Consider the following 16,939-nt stretch of genomic DNA (forward strand, 5'->3'; position numbering starts at 1 on the left):
AACTGGCAGAGTTGGAGCCCCTCTTATTTGCTGTGAAATTAAGCTAAAAGACTGGCAGGAAGGTAAGCATTTTATGACAAGCTCTAGTGTTTCTAGATATGCTAAAACCTACCGCGAGCCTCTAGACTTCCATTTTTAAAAAGCATTAGGTTGTCTGCGGTAGCAAGCGAGTCTTTGCTGTTGCTTGTTCCCTGTGCTTTCTTTTTCTTCAGTAACATTGTTAGGTTCCCAAGAGGAAAGGGAAATCTCTAGAATCTAGGCATGATGATTCTGAACTTGGGAATACTCGATGGTAAAGAGGAAAAAATTCTTAGTGGGGCATTCCCTGGATTTGGAGAAGGATGTATATCCTATCTTTTGAAGCTAGATTTTGCTAGTGAGTAGGTTTGGGCTGGGAAATGAAACCCCATATTTTCAGGGGATAGAGTGACTAATCACACACACACATACCCCCCAACTTCTTAGAGCTTGACCCCAGCAAACATTTTTTTTTTAAAGAGAGTTAACTTTTATTAAATATCTTATAGGTTCCAGGCAAAGGACCAGACACTTGATGTGAATTGTTTCATTAACTTCATCAGCTGTTTGTAGTGAGATAGGCATATACAAATAAACCCATAGACTGACAAACAAGTAAATTAAGAATTACTTAACACACAGCACATTCAATGGCCAAGGAAATTGAAATTCAGAGACATTAATTGCACAGCTAGTAAGTGGCAGACCGTGAATCACACCTAGAACTGTTTGGCACTAAAACTGATGCACTTTCTACCATACTTTGCTGTCTCCTAAGTCACCTCCCTGGTTTGGCTCAATCAAACTTTTGGTAAACAGTGAATCAGCATATGAGTTTGCAGTGGAGAACAAGCTCTTGGCAAGATCTCATATCAGAAAAGATACCAAGGAGAGAATTATTTTGAAGACATTTTCCTGGACCTGACTCCTGGTACATCCTGAAGTTTAGTAAGGCAAAAACAGTTCCACTGGATTACTCGAGGCAAATGGGAACCTTGTGGAGGAAAATAAAAAGAATGGATTGGGTCTGAACAAGGAGTAAGAAAATCTAAAACTTAATCCAGGTTTTGCATTTAATTCACCAGTGCACCTTAAACTCACTTATTTGCTATTCCAAACAACTAAGTGAAAGGAGGAAGTTAACAAACAGCATTATGTAAACAATAGTAAGTAATTTTTTACTGGCTTTTCAAAAACTACCTTCTTTACTCCCTGTCTTATCTATATGGCCTTATAACCTCACAGAGAATGTCGCAATGGGGACAGATTTTCACAGAACCTGGCATATAGAAGAGTGGTTCCTACTCTTTCACATGCATGAGAATCATCTAGAAAGCTGATAAAACACAGATTCCTGGACCCTACCTCCAGAAAGACTCATTCAGTAGATCTGAGGAGACCTGATAATTTGTATTTCTTTTTTTGTTTTCGCTTGGTCACTGTGCATGTTATTCAGTTCACATACAGACAGCAAGATCCATGTATTGCTTAGAATAGAACCATTTAACCTTGAAGTATTTTGGAATTTTCCAGCTTTTTTTTTTTTCGCACACACACACACACACACACTGTATTTTATTTTTACAAGAGATGAATAAACTGGCACCAAGCATTGTAAATGGATGACCACAACAAAAGCAACGATGATTGCAGTTACCAAACACACTCATACTACGTCATAATATTGACATTCAGTCCAGTAATCCTCCACTGTAACCGCTCCTTTACTTTGCAGTGAAAATTGCTTTGTATATTTCTTGCCTCTGAGTCCTTGTGGGACTTTTTTTCATTCAAAAAGAAAGTCACAAAAATTATAATCATCCTCATCAGTTCACTCAGTCCCATGTAATTAATTTTTTTTATCTTACTCTTTGTTAGCACTTTTATGAGTTCATCAGTTTTCCATTAGAGTTCTGAAAATGCTTATCCATTCAGTTCAGCAGTATAGTCAGTTACCAGAAACCTGTACCTGTCAGAGTCTTTTCCATGAATTCCTTGAAGATGAAACCCTTTTATAGGAACATATTTGCAAAAGCATCAGAGTACACCCAGAACTGTCTGTAAATGACAAAAGACTTAAAAATGACCACGGTTAAAGATTTGATGAAAGTTCATAATAATGCAATTGACAAGGAAATTTAGTTATTTCCGAGATATACATTTTAAAGTAATAACTAGAATTATGACTTATAACACTATACCAGAACATAGAAGATTTTTAGAAATTTCATGTAATGTCTGAAACATTTATATTAACATATTCCCATACAAATAACCCAAAGAAAGTTTAGTATTAGTTGTTGTTTTTGTTTGTTTTTTTATACTGCAGGTTCTTATTAGTCATCAATTTTATACACATCAGTGTATACATGTCAATCCCAATTGCCCCCAGGAAACATCTTTATAGTTGATAATCAATTGTCCAGCTATTTGTATAGTTTAATTTTTATAAGTAACTGCAGAAGGCGAGCCACTTAGAGGAAACCTGTGCTTTACAGACACTGGTGATAATCTGCAAAAGTAAAGCAGTCTTCCTATGATGAAATTGTGAAAAATATTAAACATATTCATTAACTGCAAAATAATTAATAGCCTAGCCATGCCAGATAAAGGAAGAGTAATTAAAAAGCTTAAGATTTTCTTTTATTTTTTTAAATTTATTTATTCATTTTTGGCTGCTTTGGTTCTTTGTTGCTGCGCACGGGCTTTCTCTAGTTGGAACGAGCGGGGGCAACCCTTCATTGAGGTGCACGGGCGTCTCATTGTGGTGGCTTCTCTTGTTGCGAAGCACAGACTCTAGGCGCAAGGGCTTCAGAAGTTGTGGCACGCAGGCTCAGTAGTTGTGGCTCGCAGGCTCCAGAGTGCAGGCTCAGTAGCTGTGGTGCACGGGTTTAGTTGCTCTGCAGCATGTGGGATCTTCCCAGAGCAGGGATCAAACCTGTCACCCCTGCGTTGGCAGGGTGGATTCTTAACCACTGAGCCACCAGGGAAGTCCCTCTTTAATTTTTCAATTTGGTATATTTGACATACAACATTCTGTAAATTTAAGGTGTACAACATGTTAATTTGATACATTTACATGTTGTAATATGATCGCTGCCATAGCGATACTTAGCATCTCTATTACATTACATAATTGCCTTTTTAGTGGGTGGGATAGTTAAGTTTTAGTCTCTAAACAAGTCTGATGAATATAGTACAATATTGTTGTCTGTAAAGAGCCATAGACTGAACCTTTAAAGGACCAGTTACCTTGTAGGACACATCCCTTAGGTTGTTTGAACCCAAGAAAATGAATGAGCTTTGTCTGACATAAATTTGAAGTTTCAAAAAGTGTTTCTCCTATGTGACTTTTTATTATGTGCATTACCGTGGTGCTCTATGAGCAAACAGCCGTTCCTTTTTAAATACCACACTGAAAGGCCAAATTTATTCCCAAGCGTTTTACATCTTGGGAATAAGTCCTCCTTTCTCCCATGGTAATGCCTTTCCAATTTTAGAATGAAAATCTTTAAAAATATAGGGAGTGTGTGTCTATGTATATTGGGCACCAGCATCAATATTGCTTTACTAAATGGGTTATTTATTAAGCAGTGGAATCAGAGAAACAAGGTATATTGTAAAACTTGGTAAGGAGAATTCTGCCTTTAATTTTTATTTTTCTAATTTTTCTGGTACTGGGCTTTAATGTCAGTTTTGGAGAGTGGGTCCATATTTGGAGTTTTCCTTGCTATGAAAGAACCTTTGCTTTATATAATGAGTTTAATGTTTTGTGTACAGTGGGTTTTGTCATACTGAAATATTGAATAGTTTTAAATTTATAACTACCTATGCTCTTTGATTAAAACCTTAGAATATATCTGAAACACATTTGATATCAACATATTAATAATTTACTTCTAAAAACTTCACGTGTTACCCTTCTTGGGGGTGATTTTATCTTAACAGAACTCTATGAACCCTAAGCTTGAATGATGTTCTAAGTGTGAAATTTTGATCCTGGGAAATATTAACTAATATGCTCCCATAAAGTGAAGTAAAATTTGATCAGCAGAAAAATAGTAGCAAAGGATCTTTAAGAATTAATACAAGTAAATTTGTTTTAGAACAATAACTGATTTGCTTTTATGACTTCCAGGTGGTTATACAGTTCACGACAAACCAAACCCCAGAGGTGAAATTGTAATTGGTGGACAGAATATCTCCATGGGATATTTTAAAAATGAAGAGAAAACAGCTGAGGATTATTCTGTGGACGAAAATGGCCAAAGGTGGTTTTGCACTGGTGATATTGGAGAATTCCATCCCGATGGGTGTTTACAGATTATTGGTCAGTGTATTCTCTTTTTGTGCTTTTCTTCAGTTTTTGCAACTTCCACATATATGAAAGGTAATATTGGTCAGGTCATTAATAGGGTTGATGATTCCATTGGCTTAAACTTTAGAAGAGTTATTTAACTTTGGTCTGTGCTTCTCCATCTGTGAAATAGGGACAACAGTACTGACCTGGTAGGGGTTTTGTTAGGATTAAATGAGTTGTTACATGTAAAATGTTTAGAGCAGGGCAGTGCCTGCACCTTACTGAGTGGTAGCAGAAGCAGCATTGGGGTAGGGAGGGTGGGCAGGAAAAGAGCAGTTGGCAGTGAGAAAACAAAAATTGCTCAGAAGAGGCTTTCTTTGTTTCTTTGTTTTGTTTTCTTTTGGTCAACTGTTGATACATTCGGTTCCATATAACCATCTACTGTAACATACCCTATTCTAGGCCTTCCTCACCATTTACCTCCCCACCCAAGAAGCATTGTGGACATGTTATTTTCCCTAGTGGCCATTTATATGACTCTAACTAGCCTGGACTCTTAGAAAAATATAATATCAGTCCTCAACATGAATCGGTTCTTCTGAGAATGTCAGTTGGCTTGGCACTGCCCTTATTGAGCCTACTGAAATAGACTAAGTTCAAAGCTACTCCAGAATAGCCCTTACACTATTCATTTTAATCAGGCAAAAGTTAAAAATTTGACTAGCCGATAAGGACCACTCTGTTGGGTCCCATTCAGATCCTTTTCAAGCCATAAAATTTCCCCAGTCATTATCTCTAGTGGTCCGTTTAAGTCTGTCTCTGGACCCATATGTGACCTGAATATAGTTAGAGATTTCCTGGGAAATTGGTTCTTCGCCTAGAAGTTTGATCTGCCAGGGGAATTCCCAGGAAACACGGCTCAGTCTAGAACCAGTAACTCCCCCACCTACACCATCACCGCCTTTTTCCCCTTGATCCTTAATTGTGCTGGAATCAAAGGCTGGCTCTGGTGGCATGTGTGCTGGGTTCCCAGCCTATGGGTAGGCAAGTCAGCACTCACACGAAGGATGTAAGGCAACCTGATGATGTGCCATCCTATGCCAGCATGTTATTAGTGCACTGTCATTTTAACAAGATAATGACAAATCTGGAAAATGGAGAATTAACATTTATTGACTGTTCTGTATGTCAGACATTGTGCTACATGCCAGTATGAGGTAGGCATCATTATCCCTGATAAAATTTGAGGGTTGGAGCGGTCAAATGACATGTCTGGGATCACATAGCTAGTAATGGGCAGAGCTACCATTCAAATCTAATGCCCCAAAGTCTTTGTTCCTTCTATTAAATTCATGATAATATTAAACATTATAGTAAGATATTAAAGCTTTTGGTGTAGGATATAACATTTTAGCCAGTACTTCTTTAACTAGGCATTTTCTTTTTAACTGATGTGTTTGGGCAAACATTAGATATAACAAGATTTTAAAAGAAATATCTTTATAAATAAAGATTAAGGTGATGAGACTGAAAGAAAATCAGAATTGGACATACCTTAATCAATGTACTATGGATAACATAACATGCTTCATGACTTACAGATCGTAAGAAAGATCTGGTGAAGTTACAAGCAGGGGAATATGTATCTCTTGGGAAAGTAGAAGCTGCACTGAAGAACTGTCCACTTATTGACAACATCTGTGCTTTTGCCAAAAGGTAATTTTAAAGTTGCATTTGTGTTTCATATACTTACAGTAAAAGGATAATTGGGGAAAGATTGATATAATCATAAGGGAAACATCCAACTTTCAGAGTTGGGGAATGTTAGAAATCTATGAAAGTTCTTGAATTCAACAGCTTAAAGGTCATTTGAGATAATCCAGGCATTTTAACTGTTTACTGGACCACCTACTGTGTCTTGCTAAATACTTAGCTATGCCACAACAGTTATTTCATTTAACATCCATAACAACTGAAATTTAGCATAGGTAATTTTCCCAAGAGGGTAACACAGCTAGTACAAGTTTTCTAAATAAAAAAACCTGAGAGATTGAACCATTTTCTTTCTTTATGTGTTAATATGGTTTATTTTTCTGGGCTTTATTACTCCCTTTAAAAAATTTAATTATAAAAAACACAAAACCTAAATTTACCATCTTAACCATCCTAAGTGTACCATTCACTAGGGTTAAGTATATTCACACTGTTGTACAACCAATCTCCAGAACTTTTCAGCTTGCAAAAATGAAACTCAGTATCCATTAAACCACTCCCCATTTCCCCTCCCCCCACCTAGCCCCTGGCCGCCACCACTCTACTTTCTGTTTCTGTGAATTTGACTCCTCTAGCTACCTTGAATAAATAGAATCATACAGTGTTTGTCTTTTTGTGACTGGCTTATTTCACTTAGCAGAATGCTCCCCAGGATTCATCTACATTGTAGTATGTGTCAGAATTTCCTTCCTTTTTAAGGCTGAATAATATTCCATTGTATGTATAGACCACATTTTGTTTAGTCATTCATCCATCAATGGACAACTTGGGTTGCTTCTACCTCTTGACTATTGTGAATGATACTGCTATGAACATGGATATTCAAATATTTCTTGAAGATCCTGCTTTCAATTCTTTTGGGTATATACCCAGATGTGGGATTGCTGGATCATATGGTAGTTCTATTTTTATTTTCGGAGGAACTGCCATACTCTTTCCATTATGGCAGCACTATTTTTTTTTCCTTCCCATCAACAGTGTACAAGGGTTTTAATTTCTCCACATCCTCAGTAACATTTGTTTCTACTTTTTAAATTTTTTTTATAATAGTCACGGTAATGAGTTTGAGGGGATATCTTGCCCCTAAGGATTAGTGATGTTTGAGCATCTTTCCATCTGCTTGTTTGGCTGCTTGTATATCACCTCTGGAGAAATGTCTAATCAAGTCCTTTGCTTGTTAAAATTTTTCTCCCTCTTATTTTTGATTATACAATACAGTGTTATCAGCTGTAATCACCATGTTACACATTAGATCATCAGACCCTATTCATCTTATAGCTAAAAGTTTGTACCCTTTTATCAGCCTCCACCCCCAGCCCCTAGCAACCACTTTTCTACTCTCTGTTTCTATGAATTTGACTTTTTTTTAAGATTCCACATTTAAGCAGTTTTTGTCTTCCTCTGTCTGGTTTGTTACACTTAGCACCATGCCCTCCAGCTCCATCAATTTTATCGCAAATAGCAGAATCTCTTTCTCATGGCTCAGTAATATTCCGCTGAACGCATACACCACATCTTCCTTATCCATTCATTTGTTGATGGACACTTGGTTGTTTCTATATCTTGGCTGTTATGGACTAATGCAGCAATGAACATGGACCAGATATCTCCTTGATATCCTGTTTTCATTTCCTTTGGATTTATACCAAGAAGTTGGATTGCTGGATCATATGGTAGTTCCATTTTTAATTTTTTGAGGAGTCTCCATACTGTTTTCCATAGTGCCTGTACCACTTTGCCTTCCCACCAACAGTGCACAAGGGTTCCCTTCCCTTTTCTTCACATCCTCACCAAAACTTGTTATTTCTTGGCTTTTTGATAATAGCCACTTTAACAGGTATGAGGTGATATCTTGTTGTGGTTTTGATTTGCATTTCCCTGATAACTGGTAATATTGAGCACCTTTCCATGTACCCGTTGGCCATCTGTATGTCTTCTTTGGAGAAACGTCTATTCAGTTCCCCTGTCCATATTTTAATTGATTTTTTTTTTTTTTTTTTGCTATTGAGTAGTATGAGCTCTTTATGTGTTTTGGATATTAACCCCTTATCATATATGATTTTCAAATACTTTCTCCTATTTTGTAGGTTGCCTTTTCATTTTGTTGATGGTTTCCTTTGCTGTGCAGAAGCTTTTTAGTTTTATATACTCCCACTTGTTTATTTTTGATTTTGTTGCCTTTGCTTTTGGTGTCAAATTCAATAAGTCATTGCCACGACCTATGTCAAAAGAGCTTCCCCCTATGTTTCCTTGTAGGAGTTTTATGGTTTCAGGTCTTTGCCCATTTTTAATGGGGTTATTTTGTTGTTGTTTTTGTTGTTGAGTTGTAGGAATTCTTTATACATTCTAGATATAAACCCCTTATCAGACATATGATTTGCAAATATTTTTATCCAGTTCCATAGATTGCCTTTTTACACTCTGTTGTGACCTTTGATACACAGAACATTTTTTATTTTTGTTGTACTCTTCATCTATTTTTTCTTTTGTTTCCTGTGCTTTTTGGTGTCATATCTAAGAAAGCATTGCCAAATCCAATGTCATGAATCTTTTCCCCTGTGTTTTCTTCTAGGCATTTTATAATTTTAGCTCTTATAGATTTAGGTCTTTGATCTATTCTGAGTTAATTTTTATATGTGCTATAAGGTAAGGGTCCAACTTAATTCCTTTGTATATGGATATCCAGTTCTTTTAATACCACTTGTTGAAGAGACCGTCCCCACTGAGCGGTCGTGGAACCATTGTTGAAGATCATTTAACTATATGTGCAAGGGTTTATTCTGGACTCTCTGTATCATTGGGCTATCTATGTGTCTGTCGTTATGACAGTACTATGGGCTTTATTACTTCTTAATGAAGCTGTAACAAATAAAAGAAAAATATATTCAGAATTATGTGTACTATTTCTTTGCATAATTTATGAATAATTGTTATTAATGTTCTAATTTCTAGTTTGTTTTATTTTCTACTTTTTTAGTGACCAGTCCTATGTGATAAGTTTTGTGGTTCCTAATCAGCAAAGGTTGATGCTTTTGGCACAACAGAAAGGGGTGGAAGGCACTTGGGTTGATATCTGCAATGACCCTGCCATGGAAGCTGAAATACTGAAAGAGATTAGAGAAGCTGCAAATACCAGTAAGTAAGAAGTGGCTTATCTGTTGATGTCCCTAAAAGTTATTTAATGAGGTCCTGTGCATTAGACTCTTCAAGATGTCTATTTGGTTTGTTTGTTTTAAATTTTTATTGGAGTATAGTCGATTTACTATGTTGTGTTTTACAAAACCTGCCTCCTAAATATACATAATGAATTTCCATGTTGGAAGGATCTTTAAATGTTATATGGTAGAATAACCTAACTAGTTCTTTGTTGCATGTCACGGCATCCCTGCTAGGTGGTCATCTAGTCTGTGTTTGGAATGGTCCATCTTCGTTCTGATAGTTCATACTAATGTGCCCTGGTGTGAATCTTTTATCATTTATCATTGCATATACTTACTTGGTGTGGGCCCTTTCAATCTAGAGATCTCTGCCCTATGGTTCTGGGAAATCTCCATTTACCTTTTGTTGTTTGTCTGCTTTTCTTTCATTGCTTTTCCCCTCTGAGTTTTGTGTTCATGTTTTTATCTGGGACTACTTTTATATGGTTGTTGACCTTCTACTTTCATCCCCTAATTTTATTATCTTTTTTTTTCTTTTGTAATCTATCTTGCCTTTTATTTATTTTTTTTTTTTGCGCTGGGGGTGGGAGGATTGCAATTTATTTATTTATTTATTTTACATCTTTATTGGAGTATAATTGCTTTACAATGGTGTGTTAGTTTCTTCTGTATAACAGAGTGAATCAGCTATACATATACATATATCCCCATGTCTCCTCCCTCTTGCGTCTCCCTCCCACCCTCCCTATCCCACCCTTCTAGGTGGTCACAGAGCACCGAGCTGATCTCCCTGTGCTATGCGGCTGCTTCCCTCTAGCTATATCTGTTTTACATTTGGTAGTGTACATATGTCCATGCCACTCTCTCACTTCATCCCAGCTTACCCTTCCCCCTCCCCATGTCCTCAAGTCCATTCTCTAGTAGGTCTGCGTCTTTATTCCTGTCCTGCCCCTAGGTTCTTCGTGACCATTTTTTTTTTAGATCCCATGTATATGTATTAGCATTCAGTGTTTGTTTTTCTCTTTCTGACTTACTTCACACTGTATGACAGACTCTAGGTCCAGCCACCTCACTACAAATAACTCAATTTCTTTTCTTTTTATGGCTGAGTAATATTCCACTGTATATATGTGCCACATCTTCTTTATATCTTGTCCTTTTTGTTTTATATTCTGGCAGATCCCTCAGCTTTATCATTGCCTCAGTCTGTCGAGCTTCCAACTTCCAATATCAGAATTTCAATTTTCAAGAGTTCTTTCCTGCTTTCTTAGTGTCCTTTTAATAGCGTCCTGTTGCTCTTTCATGGGTGCAGTTATCCTCTGAGGATGTTGAAGGGATTCCTTTTATGAAGTTTCCTTCTCCTGTTATTGTTTCTGTTTCCTTCAAGTTCCACTTTCTGCTTGCTTTGGTCGGCCTCGCATATATCTGCTGATCCTTGTCTGTCCATTCATATTTGAGAATGAGGTTCTAAAAAGCTGTTTGGAAAGCTTGCTGGGCTTCACTGAAAAGTTATTCAGATGTTGGTGTTTTGAGTCATTCCACTTCTCCAGAGGAGACTTCTGCAGTCTCTTACCTGGGAGATATTAGCATGACTGCCAATATTCTGGTAGCCCAAAAAAAAGGGCATTGGAAGGGGGCTGGGGCTGGGGTGGGTAGGTCTTCCCCTCACTGAACCTTTAGGTTTTCAGCCTTACTCCCTCCCTCTATTGTAAGTGTCCTGAGTCCAGAGTCTCTTTAGTTCAGTTTTTCCAAAAGGTAAATCTATCTATCTCCAGCCTGGTTGGGGAAGAGCAGGATGAGGGAGAACTATCCTCTGAACAGATGAGGGCCAGCCCTGCTGTTTTCAGCAGGCCCCTCATCTCTGTCTTCTGTCCCTCAGCTTCTGTCTACGGGTTCGGGAGATTGGTTTGCCTCTTGTTGGCGTTCTTCGATGTGGGCAGTTAGCTTTTAGCTCTCTTGGCTCCCAGTCAGTTAACTGCTGGCCTGTTTGCTTTTGGTCTTCTAAGATTTTGTTGGGCCTTCTCACCCAGTGTCCTCTTTCTCTCATTTCTATTTTTCCTTTGTGGTTAATACCTTTTGAATTAAAAAAAATTATTTTTAAACTGTTTATTTTCCAGGGGAGCAGAGATAAACTATGTACTCTTCATGTTTAATTGGAAGCGATTAACCTAGTTTTAACCTATTGCTTTCCCTCCTAAAAAATGAAAATGTCATTTTTCTGATTACAGGTACCTATATTCATTATAAAGTACTGGACAATACAGAAAGTTTAAAGGAGGAAGTAAAAATCACTTGATAGTAGTTACCTTTGGGTGGTGACATTACATTTTGTTATATATACTTAACTTACCAACGTCATCGACTTTCTTCTAAGTCAGTAGATATAGAATTGAATTACCGTTTTTTAAGCTAAATAGTATTCCAGTAAAGGAGTGTCCACTTAAGTCCTTATTGTTAGACTTTTCCCCTCCACTGTAAACAAATAGAATATATATCTTTTACTCTCATTTATTTTCTTATGTAATTATTTTTTTAATATGGATTATCTGAGTCAAGAAAAATGTATATTTTAAAAGCTTTTATCCCTTATGTTGCCAGATAACTCCCTCTTCCCCTCAGAAAAACTGGACTAGTTTATACTCCTGTCAGAGATACATGAGCACACCTGTTTCCCTAACTAGGCTACTATTATTTATTTTTTAAATTAACTACTTGGGTTCCATTTTGGTTAAAAAATATAGTTTGTAACATTTGTTAGCAAGTTGAAGTTGAAAAACTATTTTCCCCAAGAAGAACATTCTTCTAGTTAACTCTGGTCACTGTAAAGTTTTAAATAGCAGTTACCTATTAACATAATCTGCAAAGTAAGTTACTGTATAAGCATAAAGACAGTAGCTTAATTTTTTTCTTAAAGTTGGTTTTGTTAATTATAGTATTATTGACATATCACACTTTTTAATGTTAATATCACCAGGCTTCCAGAATTTTCTTTGATACAAATCCTCATTTTTTTCTTTAAATGTAGTATTTTAAAAAGTATTTCAGGGCTTCCCTGGTGGTGCAGTGGTTGAGAGTCCGCCTGCCGATGCAGGGGACATGGGTTCGTGCCCCGGTCTGGGAAGATCCCACATGCCGCGGAGCGGCTGGGCCCATGAGCCATGGCCGCTGAGCCTGCGTGTCCGGAGCCTGTGCTCCGCAGTGGGAGAGGCCACAACAGTGAGTGGCCCGCGTACCACACACAAAAAAGAAAAAAACAAAAGTATTTCAGCCAATAGGCTGTTATTCTTAGTCACTCTCTGAACGTACTAATGGAGCAGAACGTGACTTGAATAATTTGTCATTGAATATTCACCTGTGTAAAAGCAACAGTGGGGCAAGTTTTTCAGGCTGGAAAGTGGAATACAATTCTAGGACCTGCTAGGCCTGCATAACTTTCCTGTGCTTGGATTGAGGCGTGAAATCGAACAATTCATGATTTGGATAATGGACACTAATCATGAGCTAAATCTAAATAACTCATAAGCTCGTGAAGATTTATTTTGCTAACCTTTTGCTTCAAATTATAATTTCAGAGACTTAGGCCAAAAGGTATAAAATAGTTTTGATTGTTTTCAGTTAAATCTGCCTGAAATCATACATCGTTCATAGCAGGCCCCTTCATGTTTTAAATATAACTGCAAGGTATATAGATAGTATCCTAAGAATGCAAAATAATGGTTTTGGGGGGATTTGACAACTATCAGTGGCTAGAAAAATTGACATTTGCTGCCACCTGCAGGTCACATTTCATAATGTCCTAGGTAATTCTGATAAAATGCCACGTGTAAAATTGTTTTTGTTTTTTTCTTCCCCTAATCTTTTTCACTTGTTTGCAATTTATAAATTTATTTAATTTATAGGAAACTGTGTGATTGATTGCCCGTTGCTCTCTATAGCTTGTGGTACTAGCTAATGTTTAGGAGTTTCCAAAACTATGAAACCTCTAATGCAGCGTTAAAAAAAATGCTTAACTGAAATAACGTACCTGCTTTGTCCCATTGTTGTCAGTGTTTCTGGAACACGACCTGTGTAAGTAGGTAAAGTAATATGAAATGAAAGGTTTTGGAGCCAGATCAGTATTTGAGAATTGAACTATTCCCTTGAGATCCAAATGTGACCTCATTTCAGGCACCTCTGCATAACTGAGCTATAATCTATCATCAGAGTAGATATGGTTAATTTGAACAAGTTTTATATTCCTTTATTACCTTTTTAGGCATTACTTTTAGGAAGTTGTTTCTAAGTAATTTGAAACATTACTTTTCACACTCAGCTTTATATTTTTCTCTTATTTTAATGAGAAACTCGCTAATTCACCCAAGCTTTCATAAAGCTCAGACTAGCATTAGAACAAAAACTTCATTGAATTTGAGTTCTTTGTGCTTATCACTGAAACCAAGTTGTTTCTCAGGTTACCTAGGCTGTTTTAAAACATGCGGATGTTTGCTTCTTCGAAATTGCTATTTTAAATAATTGCATATAAAATAAAGCTCATCTGTAGATTAACATTACTGTTAGTAGGCCTTCAGAAGAAACTCGCAACCCCCCCTTTTGATTCTTATTTGAATTAAAATAAAGCTTGCGAAGAACAGTTGTCTAGAGGCTAATTTTCTGTAGAATGAATGAATAAATTTGTATGTTTCTTGAGGGCTCAGTGTAGCCTATGGATGGCAGTGAACAGAACAAAGCCCCTGCTTTCATGGAGCTTACGTTCTAGTAGGTGACATAAATATATAATATATGAGGTGGTGATAAGTATTTTGCAGAAGACATAGCATAAGAGGATACAGAGAGACAAAGGGACTTCTGTTTTGTTAGGAGTGGTCAAGGGAGTCCTCTCTGAGGCGGTGGCATTTGAACAGACACGTGGATGGGGTAGGGAGGTGAGCCATGCAAGTACAGCAGGGAAGGCCATCCCAGGCAGAAGGCGCAACAGATAGAAAGACTCTGAAGAGGAGGGTGTCTACATACATATTAGGGAAAAAAACTGCATAGTCCAAAACCATTCAACTGAAACAACTGATGTGTACTTTGAGAAATATAAAATGAAATTGTAAGGTGGTGGTATCATTAGTTAACTCTAACATACCATTAAGTTTGCCTCATCACCTGCATCATCTAGGTGACTCCTGCAAAATTCATGTTTTATTGTTTCTCTCTCTCCCACTCGCCCCCATTTTCCTAACCCTCATCACTCTTCCCCCTTCTTTCCCCTCTCTCTCCCTCTCTTTCCCTCTTTCCCCCTCATTCCTACCCCCCCTTTCTCATTTCAGTGAAATTGGAGCGATTTGAAACTCCAATCAAGGTTCGCTTAAGCCCAGAGCCCTGGACCCCTGAAACTGGTTTGGTCACTGATGCTTTCAAACTCAAAAGGAAGGAACTGAAGAACCATTACCTCAAAGACATTGAGCGAATGTATGGGGGCAAATAAAATGCTGCTCTCTTACTTACAATTGTGCAGGAGGCGGCCTGGTGGTTTTTCAGTTCTGGAGTTTTCAGCCTTGTTGAGCTGTCTGTTAGAATGTAAAGTGTATCATTCTAAAACCATGGTAATAAAAAAACAAAACCCAAAGTGATTAAAATAGTTGTCGAGTCTACTTTGACTTAGTTTTGCATAGTTCTAGTGAAGCTGAAACTGAAAAGTTATTTCCCTGTAGCTGTGTTATTAATTTTAGAGCAAGATTCCTGTTTTTTAAAAATTAGCCTAAGATATACTTGTTTCATTAAAGAAAAATATTTAATGTTGAACAAAATAAGTTGGAGCTGGAGTAGAATGTAGTTTGAGGAAATTTGCAACTTCCAATGTCTACTGTCTTCCTAGTTCAGAAGATGCTCAAATATTAAGCATGACCAAAAAAAATATATTAACACTACTCAAAGCAGAAGTGCTGCAGGGCTTTAAAATTCTCTTCCAACCATTTGTCTTGAATCATAATATACAGAATCAAGTAATACCTTGGAAACCATTTTAGCATTCATAATCGTTGTGTAGGTTACACATAGAATCATTATAACATTGTGAGTAATTACGGTGCCTGAAGCAAGAATAAAACAATATAAACGCACCCAAAACTATCTAGTAATATATTTAAAGGGAAATTCAACTGCTTGTTTGAAACTTGGAGATGTGAAATCAGTAACTGTAATTATCTGAATGACGTAAGAGTAAAAGTACATCTTAAAAAATGCCGAACATTGCGTTTGTTTGTTCAAAATAAGACAAACCAAGAGTTAAAATAATAGAAAGTTAATCAAATTTTAACAGGAAGCATTTTCTCTGTTAGAAAAGGTGATGAAATCATAAGTATTTAGAATTCCAACCCTTGCACAGCACTGAACCTGGGAGAGGATTTCGACTTTGAACTTATCTTTGATAGCAGGGATTGATTTTAAAGTGTATTAAATCACACTTGTAATTTAAGGTCTGTTTGCTGTTGCTGATTTGATTCTTGATCAGTTATTTGTATTACCAAAAGCCTTTCATTTTGCTTTAATTTTAGCAAAAGCGGGTTATGATGAATGACTTCCCTACTATCTTGATTTAATCTCTGAATTATTAATTAACTTGGACGACTTTTAGGAACTTAAAGGGAAGAACACACTGTTACCACTTTTTTTCTGTTTGAGAAGAGTTCAGAAACTGGAAATGCTGGATTTGGGAGAAGGGAAGTTACTCGCTAAGGGACTGATACTTGTGCAGTAACTTGGTATGTGGGCTTCTTTTTGAATCTTTAATTAAAATCTGGGATTATATGTCCCTGATAGGTATTCACACTTGAACCATAGTTACTGTAAAAAAAAAACAAAAATTCTTAATACTGTTATTCTTTGCAAAATGTTATGTATATGGTGGTATAAAGGAAAAATCATCTGGTGTTATTATAAGCAAGAATGTTCAGTGTTCTGCAATGTAAAATTTGAAGCAAGGTCTCCCTGAGTTATGTGTATGTGAGTATTCTCATTCTTCCCAACTTGCCTTCTAAGAGTGAAAAACCATTCTTACCAAGTAGACTACTATTCAGCTTCCACTGTTCTGGCCCACTGTTGATCCTCTAAGGATGGTGTTCTTAGACTTTTTCAGTATGTGAGTCCCCTCCTTTTGGAATGGTGATTTTAAATGTGTGAGTGCATGCGTACTCAGATATTTGAACCCTCACCCGCTCCCATCTCCCAAAAGCTAGAACACTGCCAACTAATCTGTTGTATGGGTCCTATTAGAAACGTGTAATCAACACTTAAGGTTGGGTGCTGCTAATTCTTTGCGAAAATCCAAATATTGTTAACGGACCAGGGAGATGCCACTACCCCCTGATTTTTCCTCAGCAAATATACGTGTTTATGTAGACAGATCTTTCCATATTCATAGTGACTTTTCAAGTATTTGAGCGTAAAGATTTTGATCCTACCTTTTTTATACCTGTTTAAATCGTTCATTGTTATTATTACATGTCAGCCATCAAATAAAGTTGTACTTAGAAAATTTCCTGCAATTATGTACATTTTAAGACGAACCCTTGTGACTTTGCTTTAATTACATGAAAGTACCTTGCCTCCTTGATATTTGATATTCGTGTTGATTTTTTTTTTCTGGAATGGAGGTATAATTGTGTCACTTTTTGGAACTGAGATACACGTGAATGATTCAAAAAGT

At 36.9% G+C, this 16,939-nt stretch overlaps 1 protein-coding gene across 1 annotated transcript in view; it reads left to right on the forward strand.

Moving 5' to 3' along the window:
* Window positions 1-16,091, forward strand: part of ACSL4 (acyl-CoA synthetase long chain family member 4) — a 70,907-nt gene extending 54,816 nt beyond the window's left edge. Inside the window, exons 13-17 of the mRNA XM_024748589.1 lie at window positions 1-62; window positions 4,157-4,348; window positions 5,920-6,034; window positions 9,069-9,226; window positions 14,562-16,091. The exon at window positions 1-62 is cut by the window's left edge and continues 2 nt beyond it. Of these exons, the coding sequence (XP_024604357.1) occupies window positions 1-62; window positions 4,157-4,348; window positions 5,920-6,034; window positions 9,069-9,226; window positions 14,562-14,719 (685 nt within the window). The 3' untranslated portion in view covers window positions 14,720-16,091. The remainder of the gene's footprint in view (window positions 63-4,156; window positions 4,349-5,919; window positions 6,035-9,068; window positions 9,227-14,561) is intronic.
* The last annotated feature ends 848 nt before the right edge of the window (window positions 16,092-16,939 follow it).

This window comes from Neophocaena asiaeorientalis, unplaced genomic scaffold (assembly GCF_003031525.2).
Source record: "Neophocaena asiaeorientalis asiaeorientalis breed wild unplaced genomic scaffold, Neophocaena_asiaeorientalis_V1.1 scaffold41, whole genome shotgun sequence".
Classification (NCBI taxonomy): domain Eukaryota; kingdom Metazoa; phylum Chordata; class Mammalia; order Artiodactyla; family Phocoenidae; genus Neophocaena; species Neophocaena asiaeorientalis.